At 40.4% G+C, this 17,398-nt stretch overlaps 1 protein-coding gene across 2 annotated transcripts in view; it reads left to right on the forward strand.

Annotated features, from left to right (window-relative positions):
* The window catches only part of ythdf2 (YTH N6-methyladenosine RNA binding protein F2), a 34,245-nt gene extending 21,568 nt beyond the window's left edge, over positions 1-12,677 (forward strand). For both annotated transcript variants that reach the window (XM_072247331.1, XM_072247332.1), the window contains exon 5: positions 11,793-12,677. In XM_072247331.1, coding sequence (XP_072103432.1) covers positions 11,793-11,816 — 24 coding nt within the window. In that variant the 3' untranslated portion in view covers positions 11,817-12,677. The remainder of the gene's footprint in view (positions 1-11,792) is intronic.
* Positions 12,678-17,398: the final 4,721 nt, after the last annotated feature.

Genomic DNA, 17,398 nt, shown 5'->3' on the forward strand with positions numbered 1-17,398 from the left:
CCCCTTATTAGAAATCTGATGGTGGGCAGTGCTTAACAGGAATGTTAAAACTGGAGATTAAATCCATCAAAAAAAGGAACTGGCCAGATAGATTTGTTGTGTAGGTTAAAGCATCGTGGCCTAAATAGCCAGCTCTATTTAGACTCTGCATTGACAATTGTGTGTGCATATCTGGCACTGTAAAGAAGGAAGGCATGGTAGCCTAGTGGTTAGTATAACGTTATTACAGTGCTAGCGATTACTGTTCACGATTCAATTCTTGCCACTGCCTGTAAAGAGTTTGTACATTCATCCCCATGACCCTGTGGGTTTCCTCTGGGTGCTCTGGTTTCCTCCCACATTCCAAAGACGAACATACAGGGTTAGTGAGTTGTTGGCAAGCCAAGTTGGTGCCAGAAGCATAGTGACACTTGCAGGCTGCCCAGTAGAATCCTGACTGATTAATTTGATGCAAGCATTGCAGTTCATTTGACAAATAAAGCTAAACTCCAATGTTGCATTGTTATTCAAGAATATGACTTGAAATAATTGGGAACAATCCTTGCAGGCTTCACTTTACTCACCAAAGCATCTGTTTTCTATTATAAGGAGCAAAACCGGTGGTTATTGTAGACCTGCGGGGGGGAAATGGGAGAGCAAACCTGTAGGATAAGGGTGGGGGATGGGAGAGGTAATAAATAATTTACTAAACTATATATTCAGCAAAATAAGACTGTCCAATTGTATCATGTGGAAGAACCTTACCAACCTAAGACGACTTTTGTTGTGGATTTCTTCCTGATTGTTTCAGGCGGTGTGCTTCAATCAGAATCATTCTTCTTCTTCTTATTATTATTATTATTATATGTCTTGACATTTGTTGGCTTGTGGTGGAAGACATTTAAAAAGATTACTATGTTACATTAAAAATAGTACGAAAAAGGGTTGGTGAGGTAGTGTTCATGGTTTATGGATCTTTCATAAATCTAATGGCAGAGGGGAAGAAGGTGTTCCAAAAACATTGAGTGTGAGTCTTTAGCCTAGTACCACCTCCCTGTGGTAGTAATGAGAAGAGGGCATATTTTGAGTGGTGAGGGTCTTTAATGATTCATACCACCTTTTTGAGGTATTAACACTACATTCAGGACTGCTTTTTGAATCCGCTTTTGTCTTCCTTCCCACAGAAATGTATATACAGTTATTGCAGAGTCTATGGCTAACATCTTAGGAAAAGAAGTTAATTAAGCTTAATTTTAAGCTATCTGTTAGGTTCATAATAAATATATCTGATTTGGTTCTATAACTTTTGATTAAACTACTGCCAAGAAAAAATTCAAGCTCCAATATAGTCATTCATGCTAACCACTCTTCGTTGCCCCCACTTAAGACATTGTTTTAGATGCTGAGAGTTCCAACTTTCTCTTTTGGTTGAATTCTTTGGTGGAACCTCTTGCTTAAGGAGGATCTGCTGAAGTTTCTTTATTATTTCATCTTTACAAAGTACCCCATCCTTGAACCTTGAATGCAGTTTTGTTCAGTTCATCCTCTTCATTATTTATTCACCCTAGTCAAGTTAAAATCATCTGCTGCCATAATCTGCCCATTGAGGTGCATCTGTGTGTTTGGAATGTGTGTCAGTCACAAACATCTTGCTTGCCTCCTTTCTAATTATCTTTGAGACTTTTAGAGGTCTGTTTTGGTGGGAAGCAGCTAAGTGCAACTATAATAGGATGGGAAAGGTGAAAGTGTCCATTTGTGGTCATGGTCAAAACCAGGAGTTGTCAATGCAGAATAATGAATAATAAATCCATTGGGAATTTGAGTCGTATTTGGCTGGGTCCCCTCCACTTTGTCTATACCTTCCAGTATTTGGTGGTTTTGAGTTCAATGAGGTCCATCCCTTGCTCTTCTAAATTCCATTCAACATAGGTTCACAGCCATCAAAACGCTGCTTATATGCTAACCGTTTCATTCCCAGGTTTATTCTCGTAAGGTAGAGTAAGGTCAAAGGTGGAGGGAGAATGGGGTTGAGAAAGTTCTAAAACTTCAGCGGTGATTAAGTGGCTGACCAGTCTTGATGGGCCGAATGGCCTTTCTTAGTTTGCAGTTGGTAAGAATGTGAAAATTATTTCCATGTTGCCTAGCTGGAGGTGAGCAGCACGGGAGGAAACATTTGAAGGATCAGGCGAAAGGATTAGGCAAAATTTTTGGGAATTAGATTGTATGCTATGTAAAACATCAGCACTGACCAAGTGGATGTAATAGACTTATATACTCAATAAAGCACTAATCCCATTAATTCCCTGAATACTTTGTGTATCTAGATTGTCGCTGTCTGCACAAATATAGTCTACAATTTAGTTGTTTGGGAAAAGGCTTAAAATGAGAGGCTTGCGCTTAATGGCAACTTCCATTTTCTCACCCTTCCTGTAGCCAATTAATATTCCTTAGGCAAGAATCTACCAAATTGTGCATGAGTTCCCATGACTAATCAGTTTTGATGCCGGTAAAATATGAGCTTTGAGCATGACAGTGGGGAGAAGTCACCTGCTTTTCATAGTGCTGTGGGATTATCCACCCACAAGAGTAGACAGCACGCAGGTTAAGCTTTCTTAAGAGTAAACATTGCATACATGTTGCTGTTACTGTTTTGAGACCCAGAACAACTTTAAAATCACTTCTACATATGCTTGTCTGATAAACAAATACTAGGAGTTGTGAATGTAGAGTAATGAATAAGAAATCCATTCAGAGTTTGGCGCAGACTTGTTCAGAGTTCGTTAAGGTTGTGGAATAGTGTTGTGCACCTGCTCTGTCTGCCACTAAAGTCAGGATCTCCCGGTGGTTATCCTTTTCAATACAAATTTCCGTTCCAATTTTGACATTTGTCCGTAAGTTTCTCTACTGCCGTGACAAGGCCGAGCTCAGGATAAGGGAGGAATACCTCATTGTCTGAGTAGCCTCCAACCTGATGGCATCAACGTTAATTTCTCTAACTTCCAGTATTACTACTCTTCCCCCACCCCCCACCCACCTTTTTTCCCTCTTTCTCCCATTCCACATTCTGGTTACTCTCTCACAGTCTCTTCTTCAACTGCCTCTGGTTCTCCCCCTCTCCCCCTCCTTCCCGTTCCCCTATGGTCTACCTGGTCTCACCAATCTCTCGCCAACTTGCACTCCTTCCCTTCCCCCACCTTAATCTGGCTTCTGCCCCCTTTCCAGTCCTGATGAAGGGTCTTGTCCTGAAACATCAACTGTTTATTCCCCTCCATAGATACTGCCTGATGTGCTGAGCTCCTCCCGTATTTTGTATATTACTCTAGTTTTTCAGCATCTGCAGAATGCCTTGTGTTTGTAATCAAATAATTCTCCCACAGTTGAGTCAACATTTATTTCTAAGGACGTTAAACAGTTTTCAGCATTTCTTAAATAGTTCAGTTATAAAGGTGTAATTAATATTGTAAAAACATTTACAATGAATTATTAAGGACAGCCATGAATGTTTCTAGAAGTCTGGAGGCATTGATCCTCAGTAATCAGTCTGAAAACATTTATACACATTGGTTAGATTTCAAGATTCCCGGGCAGCATCTGGGCAAGTTTTATTTTTAAAACAAACTCATTGCACATCCTTCAGAACTTTCTTGATAGTTTATGCTTGAATAAATAATCTAAGCCCACACTTTGGCTTGACAATCAAATCTGGAATTCTCCTTGCTTTTTCATCTGTATTGCTCCCCTTCATTTGATCTGGTGTTCCTTGGCCCAAAGAGCCAAAAATCAAGCTCAAAGTCAGTTGCGGATCCAGAAAAATGCCTGCTTGCCTATGGATGGATATGGAATGCTGAGTGAGGTACAATAGATTTTTAGTTAGGGTTGATTTTGTTAATGGAAACTACACCTGGAAGACAGGAACTGGAAAGTTGGTTGTAAATTGAGTAATGCAGTTAAGGTGTAAAGAAGGAACTACACTGCAGCAAGTAATAAAATTCAACTCCTTTGCAAATAATGTTTGCTGTACATTGTATTAGTTGTGTTGTATATTGTTATAATACCTTTTATTCTGGTGTACTCTATTTCCTCCTTTCACCTATTTTTCTATCCTGTAGTTTTGTGTGCATCTTTAGTATATCCCTAGCTCATTTTATTTGCATACCAACACAAATCAGGTTCATAACGAGTATAATTTTTTGCTGGAAATAAACAAAAGATCTAAGATCAGGTTGGTGAGCCTTGCAATATCCTCCATGCCATGCACTACTACTACGTTGACGCAGGCCTAAGGGGCCGGCGTCAGGCACAATGACGGACTCTCCACTTCTCCCTCTCCCTCATCAGTGTGTTCAGTTCACCTACATTAGCCGCTGTCTTCTAAGAGCATGTTGGAGCGTGTTGACCATAGTCTTGGAGGGCCCCCAGGGTTCATCCTCCCATGCTTGGGCTCCCATATGATGGCTAGGCTGGCAGGTAGCTCGGGGTGGCGTAGACAGTGCCCTGCTAGTTGCAGTCTTCTGGCCTTGATTTTAGTGGTGAGCATTGGTAGGTTGTTACAGAGCTAGATGTTCATCAGGTGCTGTTGCCAACACACGTCAAGAGCCATCCGGAGCATTTGTGTATAGCAACCATCTAGAGACTTTCGCATAGTCTTGGTAAGTGTCCACGTTTCACATCCGTATGTCAGAATGCCATGCAACTGAATCAGGAAACTGTTGAATGTTCAGATTTAATGTTGTGCTCTCTAATATGGGGTTAATGTAAGTTTGTCATGAGTGTACTTGTCTTTTCAAATAAAAGTTTATTTCTCAATTTAATCAATCTGTTTCCACCAGCTGAGAAAGTAATTAATTTCTGACAACGGATCTTTGAAGTATTAGCTCTGGTATTTGTTCCATAAATGCTGCCTAACCTGCTGATGAGTATTTCCAGCGTTTTCTGCCTTCATTTCTGTTTTCAGAACCTTCTCGGGCAGTCAGTTGTAAATCCTGCCCAGTTACTTTATCATACATCTGAAGCCTATCCTCTATGAAACTGCCTTGCTGGTTAGAATATTTGTTGTTATCACCCAAGAAGGCATGCCCAATTCTTTGGATCTGAGCTTGGATGTGATTGGTATAATTACCAATAGAATTTCAGTTCTGTTCTATGGTAGGACTGCTGGAATTGATTGTTGCAACTCCACAGAGCAATTATCTACTTAATCAACCAGTTCCAGTTTATTAACCAAAGTGGTATAATTCTGGCCAGTTGAAGTACTGTTAAGTGGTGAGCTAGGTTGATTAATTTAGTAGTATCCTTGAGTTCTGTGGGCCTCTCAGTTACTGGATTACTTTGATTCTACACTCTTAAGATAGAGATACTGCACTGAATCTGGCTTTTCAGCACACCAAACCTGTGCTGGCCATCAACCATCCACTTACAACAATCCTGCATTAATACTTTATTTTCACCAGTTTCCACAGATGTTCCAATGTACCTACATACAATTTAACCTTCCAACCTAAACTTCTTTCGGCTGGGATGGTGGCAATGCTTTCCAAATTTTCAAGCCCACAATAATCAAACAATTTTAAACCGAGAATAGGAAATACAGGTATAGAATTATGGGGATTTGACTGTGTTGTTGCCAGGGCTTGATCACCATTCTATGGAGTGGAAGTGAAGGTTGAACAGCCCTGGCATGAAAGAATAAACTACTGGCTCAAGCTGCCTTTGCAGTTGAACCACTGGCTGCTATTTTAACCTTCATTGCACAGATGGGCAATGCTTCTCATCATCAGTTTTTTTTGACGTTCTAAAATTTGTCAGAGAGAAACTTTAGATACACATCTCAGCTCCCACAGCTGGGGAATGTATCAGTGAACTGCTGAGATGTGTGATGTCTGTCACTGGCCATGTCATTGCCAGCATCTACTAAACTCTTCATGGTTAGAGTTGCTTCCTGAATTGCATTGGGAATTCCATCCATGTACAGCTTAATAGATGAAAGTCATTGCATTAACTCCCAAGAAGTGTGGGTAACTATGACCTTTTTTGACCTCAGAAGCTTTCTCTAATTTAGAGGATATGTGGAAGCATCTTGTACCTGGTTACTGAGATTCATTCCATCTTGTATATTTGTTTCATAATGGTATGCAGGCCATGATTATAAAAATGGAATCTATGTAAACTGAGCTTGAGAAGTGCAATGTTGTTACCTCTATCCTTTCAATATTTCTGGCCACGTAACTGCACTTCCAAAAAAAATCTTTTTCTAAATTTATAGGACAAACAGGAAGGTGCTTAGTCTTTATTATCTTTATACAAACAAAGGCCACCTCAGCTGGAACAAATATTTGCATATGCGTCCATTCTAGCCTTCGTCGTCAGACTTCTGAATGGACAGTGAACACTACCTTAATATTTATATACCAGTGATATTAAACCTGAGGCTGAGTTCAAAGTCATGTTAACTCATTCACTTTCATAAGACTGATTGTTAGTAACCTTCCCACACTGTACAATATGGATCAGTGAAGTGGAAATAGACATTTAGGTTCTCCACACACTTCTCAAAGGAAGCAAGCCTTAATGAACCACTATCAGAGGATCAGTAGAAAGGTGCGCTTCAAGATCCAATTCTCAAACCCTGCACTAAAAGGCAGGAATCAGAGCTTCTGAATGCTGAGGTACAGGGTACTAGAATAGGCACCACAAAGCAGTGTTTTAATATTGTCTGTAAACTGTGCACATCAGTGACAAAGCTGTCATTGGAGTACTTCAGTACTAATGTCTTAATTAACTGAAATTACTCAAATAGTTAAACTATTATTATTTATATGCCAAACACCATATTGCCAAAACTTTTGCTTTCTTCAAGCTATAGAGCTCAAATGGCAAAAAAATTGAAAAACGTGTAATATCCACAATCATTCAAATGGCCCATGACTGCTTAAAATGGAGGGGAGTCATTTGGGTGACATTGATCCCTGTTCATTTTTCTGGAGCACACAAAAGTTCGGTATAAATGAATGAGGTCATTGCCTCCCAAATTACCACTTGCTAGGCCTGTCATGTGTAGTACTGTGCAAAGATCTTAGACACATATTTATAGATAGGGTGCTTAAGATTTTTGCACAGTACTGTGGTAATTTTATATATTGCACTGTACTGCTACTGCGGAAAAAAAAAAGAATTTCATTACATGTGATGGATGATACACGTGATTCTGATGTGGGTCTCTATTGTGGACTGAGAGTGGGAAGGGTGCAGGGACAGGGGAATCATGGCTGGGAAAGGGGGAAGGCCGAGGGGACAGAGTGGGAAGCACCAGAGAGGCATTCTGTAATCAATAAACCTATTGTTTGGAATCAAATGACCTTGCCTAGTGGTTTCTCTGGACTGGGCATGTCTGCAGCTGTGCCACTCCCTGCCTCTGGCATTCTTCTGCCACCTAGCCCACATCCCCCTCACAACGTTCCACTGTCGCCATTCCCAACATTGCTCTCTGCTCCACATTGACAAATATAGTACTGTACAAAAGTCTTAGGCACCCTAGCTGTATATATGTGCTTAGGACTTTTGCATAGTACTGTACCTGTAGCAGAAGCTCCAGGTCCCATGTTGCTTCATCAGGCTTCTCAGAGCATAAACAACTTCAATGGAAACAAGTCATTCATGATCCCAAAGGAGTGCCTCATTAGATCATCGTGTAGATTCAACAAATGCTAATGTTGATAGAAATATGCTAAGGTGTTTTAAAATATTTTCTACTTTATTTTCTTAATTCCTTTTCCAGCTGAACATCTTAAGATTGTTATTTATTGAGACAAGCGTGGAACTGGCTCTTCCAGGCCTTTGAGCCATGCTGGCCAGCATCCCCTAATTTAACCTACCAATGGGTACATCTTTGGATTGTGGGAGGAAACTGGAGCACCCGGCGAAAACCCACACATTCCATGGGGAGGATGTACAAACTCCTTGCAGATGACATCGGAATTGGGCTCTGAAGTCCACCCCAAGCTGTAATAGTGTCGCTCTAACTGCTACACTACCATTGACCTATTGTGTTTTTTGTAAATGCCAGTTCTTCATTTTTCATGTTGGTCATGTTATCTTCGTAGATGAACACTGCAAATGAAGAACTTGTATTGTGGACTTTCTTATCCTTCCTCTTTCGGGGTAGTTGAAAGGATCTCGTGTTAAGTTTGTATGAGCTAGGCTTGCGTTTCTGATGTGTGTGTGTGTGTGTGTGTGTGTGTGTGTGTGTGTGTGTGTGTGTAAGAAAGTTAGCATTTGACCAATATGAAAGCCCGAATTGCAAATACTGGTCTAGATAGATAATTTGACTCCAAGCAGCATGTATAGCAAAAGCGATAAGTATAGAGTGGTGGTAGAGGGAAAATGGAATGGAAAAAGTGGATCAAATCCAGAAATGTGATTTTTTTTGCACTATCATTTATTCTCTCTGCATTTTCTGCTGCAAATATATTCTCTGCTGCATGCAAAAAGAATATGGGTACAAAAATGAATGTGAAGCTTAACAACTGAAGAAAATGTTTTCTGTTTTTATCTTTAGAGTTTGAGCTGTAAATGCTGTTGCACGAATAAATAACCACAGTCATCTATGGCGCATTCTTACAAAATTTTAAGGATTATGTAACCTAGAAATCAAGCATCTATTTCCCTTCCCCAAAATCAATCTGTTATATTAAGCATTTTGCCCAAACTGCTGTTATCTAAGGATTTCACCTTTGAAGTGAGAGGAATAGTTTTTATGGGGAGAAATTTGAGTGAATGTTGGTACTTCAGCATGAAAGAGTACAGGTTTCCTCCTAAGCTTCTATAAGTGAGGGAAAATAAGCAAAAAACTTCGGGTATCTTGGAAAGTTTTGGCAGTTTTGAGATTTATTTGGATTGCTTTTGTAATTTGATGCATGATTTTATATCCAGGGTTCAAGAAACGTAAATGTTTGAATTTAACATAGTTTGCATTATGTAGTGCACAGTACAGGTACGATCTGTTACACACATCCTTTGTGTATAAGAATACTTTTGTTTTTAAAAAAATTCTAGTTATTGTAAATTGGAACTATTAATTCATCTAGGACTGTTAAACACTTTAAAAACAAAAATAAAAATTGCATAGTGCCGCCAACTTTGAGTAGGCAAGATTTGTAGAGTGGAAATATCTTAGGATTTCCAATTATTAGTTTGTTTTTTGCTTTCAGAATCATTTTGTGGAGATCTCGTGCTGTGTTTTAATCTGTAAATTTAGCCTGTTCTCTCATTTTCTCATTAAGTTATGCAGCATGGGAATGGGCCCATTAGTACAACTTGTCCATGGAAATCAAGTTCTCTATCTGAGCTAGTCCTATTTACATGCTTCTTGTCCAGGAGCTCCCAACCTTTTTTATGCCATGGACCAATACCATTAGGTAAAGGGTTGGGGAACCCCTGCTCTAAACCTTTCCTATCCACGTACCTGTCCAAATGCCTTTTCTAAATGTTGTTACGGCATACTTATAAAAGCAATAGGACTGGGCAGTGTGAAGGTGGATTTATGAGATGAACAGTGTTTGGAGAATTTGAGTTGTTTGGAGATTGTTATTCGAATGGATAAGAACAAAATAGTTGACATGTCTTTGGATTTTTGTTAAGGTTCCACATGTGCTTGTTAAGGGCAAAATAAGGTTAGTAAAGAGAGCAAAGCAGGAATAACAGTGTAATTTTCAGGTTGGGAAGCTGGCACTAAGGGCGTGCTGTAGGGATTGGTACTGGGAACCCAGCTGTTTAAATTTCAGTAATTTGGATCAGAGGATCAAGTGCAAAATTAAGAATGGGCAAAGCTGTCATTGTCGTCTTAAGCCCATCATCCCTAATGGGGCAGACAGAAGTTTGCCAATGTCCTTCCTCTCCCAGGAATGAGGTCTTTGGAGCTTCTGTTGGTATTTCAGTAACACTGTGTTTTTACGGGATGGGGTGCTAGCCCTCCTTTTGCATCCGGGTTTGGGATGGACGTTGGTCAAGGATGTGCAGATGGAAAATAAGTTGGACAGATTTGTGGGAGGAAGGTGTATTTCTTTTTTAAAATGATGACCTTGCAGGGTTTTACTATCAATAGGAACTTGAATATCCTTATTCATGAATCACCAGCAGTAAACATGCAAATAGAGCTAGTGATGAGGAATGCAACTCCTGTTTTGGCCTTTTATTGCCAAAGAACTTGAGCACAAAGGTAGAAACATCCTCAATTACATAGAGCCCTGGTGAAATCATAACTGGCATATTGTCATGTCTAATTTGCACAAGTATGAAAATTGTTTGGCAGATTGAACAAGTAGAACACGTAGATTCTTGTAAGGGAGGTGTTTTGTATATGTGAGACGCACAGTTAACATTTCCCTTCGATGAGGTGTCTAAAACCAGTTTTGGTCATTCAGGATAGAGATGTGAAGAAATTTCTTCATTTTGAGTGTTGTGAACCTTTGAAATAGTACCAGAGTCCATAAAAGTCCAAAACAGTAGAAATAAATCCAACTTTAATTTTAAAAAATTGAATGAAGTGTTGTTCATTGTGAGCTGATAATCTGTTTTCACAGGTTCAGTATGCATGGGCACTGATATTTCATTACTCTCGACCGCTAATATTTTAGCTTTTGTATACCTTGCAGATAACTCAAAAGTACCAAACTTAAAGTGGTGAATAAGACCCAAATTGCATCAAACCTGATGCAACCCACTTCCACCATGGGCCATTGATAGCAATGAGGATTTTAAGCCCTAGTTAATTTTTCTCAAGCCTTCTGTCACCCTCATGACCTTATTCACCATGTAGCCTGCCCCACACAAGTTGTCCTGGATATTAGGAGCAATTATTGTATCCTTATCCTGGCCAAAATTTCTTCCCTTATTTAATACCATCAAAAAAATAGATAAATTGGGTGCTGGTGTTTGATTGTTGAAGTATGCATTTAGTCGTTTTTATTTTCTACATGGTAGTGCTTTGGATGTAATTCGCTTGGGTGGGAAGTGCTTTAGGCTTCTAAGATTGTGGACCAGTGTCCATGTTCCACTTGTGTTCTTTATTTCCTAGTAACTCCCCATATAATATAATACATGCTGCACAGTGATTCTGGGTTACTTCAGATATGGAAAATCTCAATTTTACACTGCTTTTATCAAGTAGGAAGTTAGCAGATTTTAATTGTTTGCCACGGTGAAGAACAGGTTTCAGCTTTATTAGGTTTTTATTGACCATCGATAAGAACCAAAGGTTCTTCCAACACAGATACAGTCTTAGTGTTGATTCTCTTGAAGAGCAATGAAATTCATTGCTGTCTGTTCACACTCAACAGAAGCCAATTCTTTCATCTGTGCATTGATGGCAAATGCAAACTAATAATATCATAGAGTTGCTTTTGGAGCTTGCTTCTCTTTATTTATTTATTTTGTATGTTTAGAGATTCAGGCCCTTCCAGTCCAACGAACCCGTGCTGCTCAGTTATACCACTGTGACTAATTAACTTACCAACCTGTATACCTGGAATGTGGGAGGAAATGAAGCACCCAGAGGAAACCTACATGGTCGTGGGTACAAACTCCTTACAGGCAGTGGTGGGAATTGAAGCTGAGTTGCTGGCACTGTAATAGCACTACACTACCGTGTTTCCCCATTTTATAAGCTCCACAAGTAACAGATAATTATAAGAGAGGATTCCACATTCTAATTTCCCAGAGCCCCTAATTCAAAGGGCTGACTTTACTGAAGTCTTGGTTTAATTTGTTGTCACTGAAACAAAAGAATTGTACATTGAACCTTTTCCTTGTTTTTACAGGAACGCCAAGGTCGTGTCAAATAATACTGCAGTCTGGAAATGTGACGTCGACCTAAATGTCATATCCTGAATTTTCGTCAAGAAATTGAGTGATAATGAAGATTCCCTTCTCCACCCCTCCCTTCCCACCCACCCACCCTCTTTCATTTTCAGTGAATTCTACGACTTTCAGCCATGTAGTTGTCAAACTTAATCCTCTTCTGTAGCACTATGGTAATAATAGCAAGAACTAGGTGGGGAAACAAAACGTTTTAAGGATCCTTTCTCAATTATCAGTTGTGACTTTATAAAGTGGTACATTTGTTTTCCTTGTTTAAAAAAAATATTAAAACAATGAATCATTTCTTGATTTTTATGGTCCATGGGCTGCATTTAAATGCAGTTCCATGGAGAAGAGACCAGTTGCTTCGCAACATTATTACCCAGCTGGGTCAACGTGTGAACAGATTCCTTCTCCAACTCGGTTTAATTTATGGAGCCTAAATTGTTTCATTCAGGCTTTTGAGGACTGCCCACCCCACCTCACCCTCCATTTTACTGAAAATGCTGCTTGTTTTGTTTTAAAAAAAAAAGGCTCCTGGGAAGAGCAGTTACTTTTGTGTTTGTCCCGCCTTTCGTTCAAAATATTAAAAGCAAGTTACTCTTGACAAAAGTTATTGTGAGCAAATTTAAAATAAAAATTGCCACCAGTTAAGTCTAAAACCTTAAAAAAAAGACTGGACTAAAGAAATACTGTAAGGAATTTTTCAAACAGTGAACTTTGAGAAACAAAAACTGCTTAGAATCTTTTTTCAATCCTCGTCAACAGTGGAAAAACTGGGAACTTACCCTTTCTTCATTATTAATCACTTCTCAGTAATAAATGTGATATCCTGTTCAGCAGAATGGATGCGTTGAATGCATTTTTGTTTGGTGTTTCATTCTTCCTGGTGCTTTGACGTTACTTGCTGCGTGACTATTGTGGAGGTTAATGAGAATGTTATATACATATCTGACGTAGTCTGTGTCCATCCAGTTAAATTTAAATTCTGCCATCTGAAGATTTTGCACTTTGAATACAAAAGGTTAGGGGAATGGTGAAATTTCCAGCTACTGGAACAGATTAGTCAAAATAATACGGTACTTTATTGAGAGTGTCGCATTGTTGAATGTGGCATCATTCAGCTCAGATGTTAAGTAAATGTTCTCTGAATTGATTTTTTAAACAAAAACCGGAGGCACTATCGGTAGTAGTATAGTGGTAGCCCTTCGGATTCGAAGAAGACACTGTTGTGCAGTTCATCTGTGAACACGGAGGTGGCTCTGCACTCCCAGTCTGGAAGCGCAGAGTCCAGCACAATGGGGGCACTGCAAATCCATTGTTGTAGTGATTGTGGCTGCTGTTCTGTGACGCTGCTCACGGTTTTCCATCAGTTTTTGGCAGTGCCTGTCCTCAGACCTGGTGCAGGCTTCATAGCACAGCGCTCGCCAGCGGGTTCCGTCAGCATCCGCAGATTCTAGTTCCCTTGGCTGGATGTCAGCTACTATAGTAGTATGATGGGGTTATTCATGTGCTCCTTTCACTGGAGCAGTTTCTGTGAAATTGGTGGCAGAATCATGTAGTGCTGTGTTGTGGCATGTCACAGCTCCAGCAACTATCTGTGTGGAGTTTGCATGTACTCCTTGTAACCACATTGGTTTCACCCAGCTGCTCCAAAGTCATGGGTTGGTCACTGTCCACTTAAATTGCCCCTAGAGTGTGGGTGTGTGGGTGAGGAGTGCAATCTTGGGGGGGGGGGGGGGGCTGGGAATGGTTGTGGAATAAAGGGTGAGAGTTTTAACCATTTCATGGCTGCCGAGAATTACAACACAGAAGTAGGCTCTTTGGCTGATCCAGTCCATGGGGAACTATTATTCTGCCCAGTCCCATTGACTCAAAACAACCCTCCATAACCCTACTTATCCAAACATTTCTTAAATGTTGAAATCGAACCCTCATCCACCACTTCTTTTGGCAGCTTGTACCACATTTTCACCACCATCTGAGTGAAGAAGTTCCCCATAAACATTTCATCTTTCACCCTTAACTCATGACCTCTAGTTTTTGTCTCACGCAAACTCAATGGGATTTGCCCTATTTATATCCCTCCTAATTGTGTATACAATGTATATTTAATAAATTGACAGTAGAGTATTTCCAACAAATTTGTTATACTTAATATATCCTTTAAAATTATAAATCAATATCAACTGTTTTAAAATGCTTTTTATTATCTTTTGCAAATAGCGATACAGACTCTCAGTAGGATGAACTGTCAAAGACAATCGGAATTATTGAGTGGAATGGATTGAAGCTGTGAATCCTGGCAGTCTTATTCACGGTTGTTCTCTCCCCCCCCCCCCCCCCCCCCATGACGGAGACCTAAGGATTAGTATGACTGCAGGGTTGATTGGATGGGATGTGTAGGGCAACAGTGTGTTTCAGTGTGACAAGGTGGGTGAACAGAACAATTCTGACATCATCTTCTGTAAGGAGTTTGTACGTCCTTCCTGTGCAATGTGTGGCTCTGGGTGCTCCAGTTTCCTCCCACAGTCCAAAGACCTATTGGTTAGTGTGCTAATTGGTCATTATAAAAATGTCCTATGATTAGGTGAGGGTTAAGTTGGAGGTGGCCGCCTGACGTGTCTCAAAGGGCCAAAAGGGCCTAATCCATGCAGTATCTCTAATTCACATTAAAAAAAAAGTAACAGAAGGGAATCTACAGCTGGAGGGGAGGAAACGGCCCTGATATTGACAGAATACACTTGGGAGTAGAATGAAATCCTTGTTTCAATGCACACTGACAGGGTTCCTCCTGGCTGTCAGCTTTGATAACAGTTCTGACTCGCCATCAAGCAGAGAACACAACTCAGCCCTCAGAAGGTAAGGAACGTGTGTGCTGCCATCTGGTGGAATGAGCTGCAGCGCAAAGTTAAGGTGGGAGCCAATCACCAACTCTACACTTGATACATCAGCGATGGTGGGAGGGGAAGGCTTGCAGAGCTTTAATTCTTCCTGTCCCGAGGCTGTGTTGCAACATCATTTACTTTTTCTTCCATGCTGTTCCTGCTCCCTTTGAGTTAATGGGTTGCCTTGGTTTGGAAACGTACTGGTCAGCCTTTACATGTGATGCTATCAGCTTCATTTTGGTAGTTGGTCTAATCTCTCATCTGGGACTGGGTTGGCTGGCTTGCACCAGACTGGCTTAATTTGGAAGGGTTCTGAAGTTTTTTTTTTACTATTTTCACAAACTAAAACCATTTAAATTCAGTGATTTAGATAATCGCCGAGATGCTAATACAGAAGACTGGTTATAATTTTAAGGGATAAGATATGTTGACCAAGTATTTCTACTACACTTTATGAGAGTTCATTCCCTATGTGTCGTGCCATGACATGGGCAATCATGATCTTACCATGACCATCACCGTTCTTGGTAATTTTTTCCACTTGTGGTTTGCTGTTGCTGCCTTCTGGGCAGTGTCTTTACAAGCCAGGTGACCCCAGCCATTATCAATACTCCTCAGAGATTGTCTGGCATCAACTGCTCATAGGACCATCCACCGCTGCTCACATGGCTTCAAGTGACCTTGCTTGGATGTGGGGGGGGGGGGGGGGGAGGGGAGGGAGGAGGAGCGGCTAAGCAGGTGCTACACCTTGCCCAAGGGTTACCTGCAGACGGAGAGAAGGAGTGCTTACACCTTTTTTGAGAGTAAATAGGGAACTCTTGCTGAGCACGTTATTTCCGACTGGTGCTTTGTAACAGGGCGATGTTCAGAAATTGATCCAGTGAGAGTTACTGGCGTTTTGTCTGTCTTTCCCTGTGACTTCAGCAGAGAATCGAGAATTGAAACCGAGGATTAATAGATTGGGTCACTAAGCTGAGCGAGCGGATCTTACTCCTCCCATAAATAGTAATAAATATCCGGAAAGGAACTTAATGAACTTTTGAACCCGAAACTTACATGGTGTCTTTAATCAAACTGGGAATAAAGCCTGATGGAGTCTGTATTTTGTATTGATCAATCAACTGACTTGTGTTGCTGCAGTCAATAATTTAGTTGGGTAACTCCCACTGCATACTAAGCATTAAAACTGGGCGTTTTCCTGTATTGTAATTATTTAATCCTACCCATTCTCAGTTTTGTGACACCCTGTAAAGTGCAGATCTTCAGGCAGTTTCACTTTCTTCTATAAATGGTCCCCCTCTGATCTCTGCTGTCCGACTCTTCACATGTACTCGCCCATGTCTGCTTGTTTGTCCTCCTTTCCCTCCCCTCATCTTTTTATTCTGACATCTTTCCCCTTCCTTTCTAAACCTGATGAAGGATCTTGGCCCCATTCATTCGTTCCATAGATGCTGCCTGACCTGCTGAGTTCCTCCAGCGTTTTGTGTGTTGTTTTGCATTTCCAGCATCTGCAGAATCTTTTATGTCTATAAATGGTTGCAAGATTTTTAAAGAGGAAAGTAGAAGTGTATCAGTTGAAAAAGCAGACTGAATTTTCTCTGCACTGCTCTAATTAACTCCTGCCCTCTAACTCCAATTCACGTGAAGCCTACATTTGGTTCAAGTCCCTGAGTGGAATGTCATGGGAGATGGACTACTTAGTGTAGCTTAAATGGCCTACAAACTGATTCCTTAAAACTGCTGCACGTCTCTGGTGCTGTGTGATAGCTGATGGTGCTGCATGTATCCCCTCTATGTGTTACCATCACAAAGCTTTGGGTTTTTTTTTATGTAATTGCTCATTTGCTGGCTTGTCTACAACAGCTGATCACATTGCAAAAATATATACTGCCGCAACAGCGCACATGCTGCAGTTGTGACAGTGGTTATGTTTTTTTAAACGTAACCTGATGCAAGTTGGGAGTGCAGTATACTTACAGCGTCTGTTACCTTGGCCTTCTGAATAAACCACCCACCTTGTGTCTAGTTAGGATTATCCAGAATTCTCCCCTTCAGAAACAGGTTTCGGCTTATCAGCAGTTAATACTCTTCACCTGATTCCTCGGACCTCATCCTTTATCTCATTGAGGCCAGTTGATGTGTTCTGTACAAACAGTTACGTGGATTGAAATGCTGCCTGTGGAGATGAGCCCTCGCACTTCTACATGCGGTTCTCCTGAATTTCTTACTGTTTTTTCTTATTACGGATGTTCCTCAATTTTGGATCTTTTCCTATAACCCCGTTACATCTAAGAGCATGCACTTTTTGAGGTATAAATTTATTTTTGCTATAATAAAGAGCCTCCACTCCCAGTACATGGAAATACACTGTGTCGAACGATCCATTGTCTCTAGCCCAGCCTTCTCCATTTATGAAATTTCTCTTAAAACCTTAATTCTTGGGGAAGTATAACCTTTAGTTAATCAAGATGTTACTCTTGCCATCTTGTTTCGCCTCCAAAAGAGAGAACATTTTCTCTACATTTAATCCTATCGCATTCGATGAAACAACTTGTTTCTATATCGTAAATACTCCATGCGCATAATTTGAAATGCTTCTATCGAGTTAGCTCTTTGCCGCTTTTCTGAAGGAAAATGCTGGTTGAGCATTTGGTCATGGTTATAACCTCTCAGTTCTG

The sequence above is a fragment of the Mobula birostris genome, chromosome 30, assembly GCF_030028105.1.
Source record: "Mobula birostris isolate sMobBir1 chromosome 30, sMobBir1.hap1, whole genome shotgun sequence".
Lineage (NCBI taxonomy): Eukaryota > Metazoa > Chordata > Chondrichthyes > Myliobatiformes > Myliobatidae > Mobula > Mobula birostris.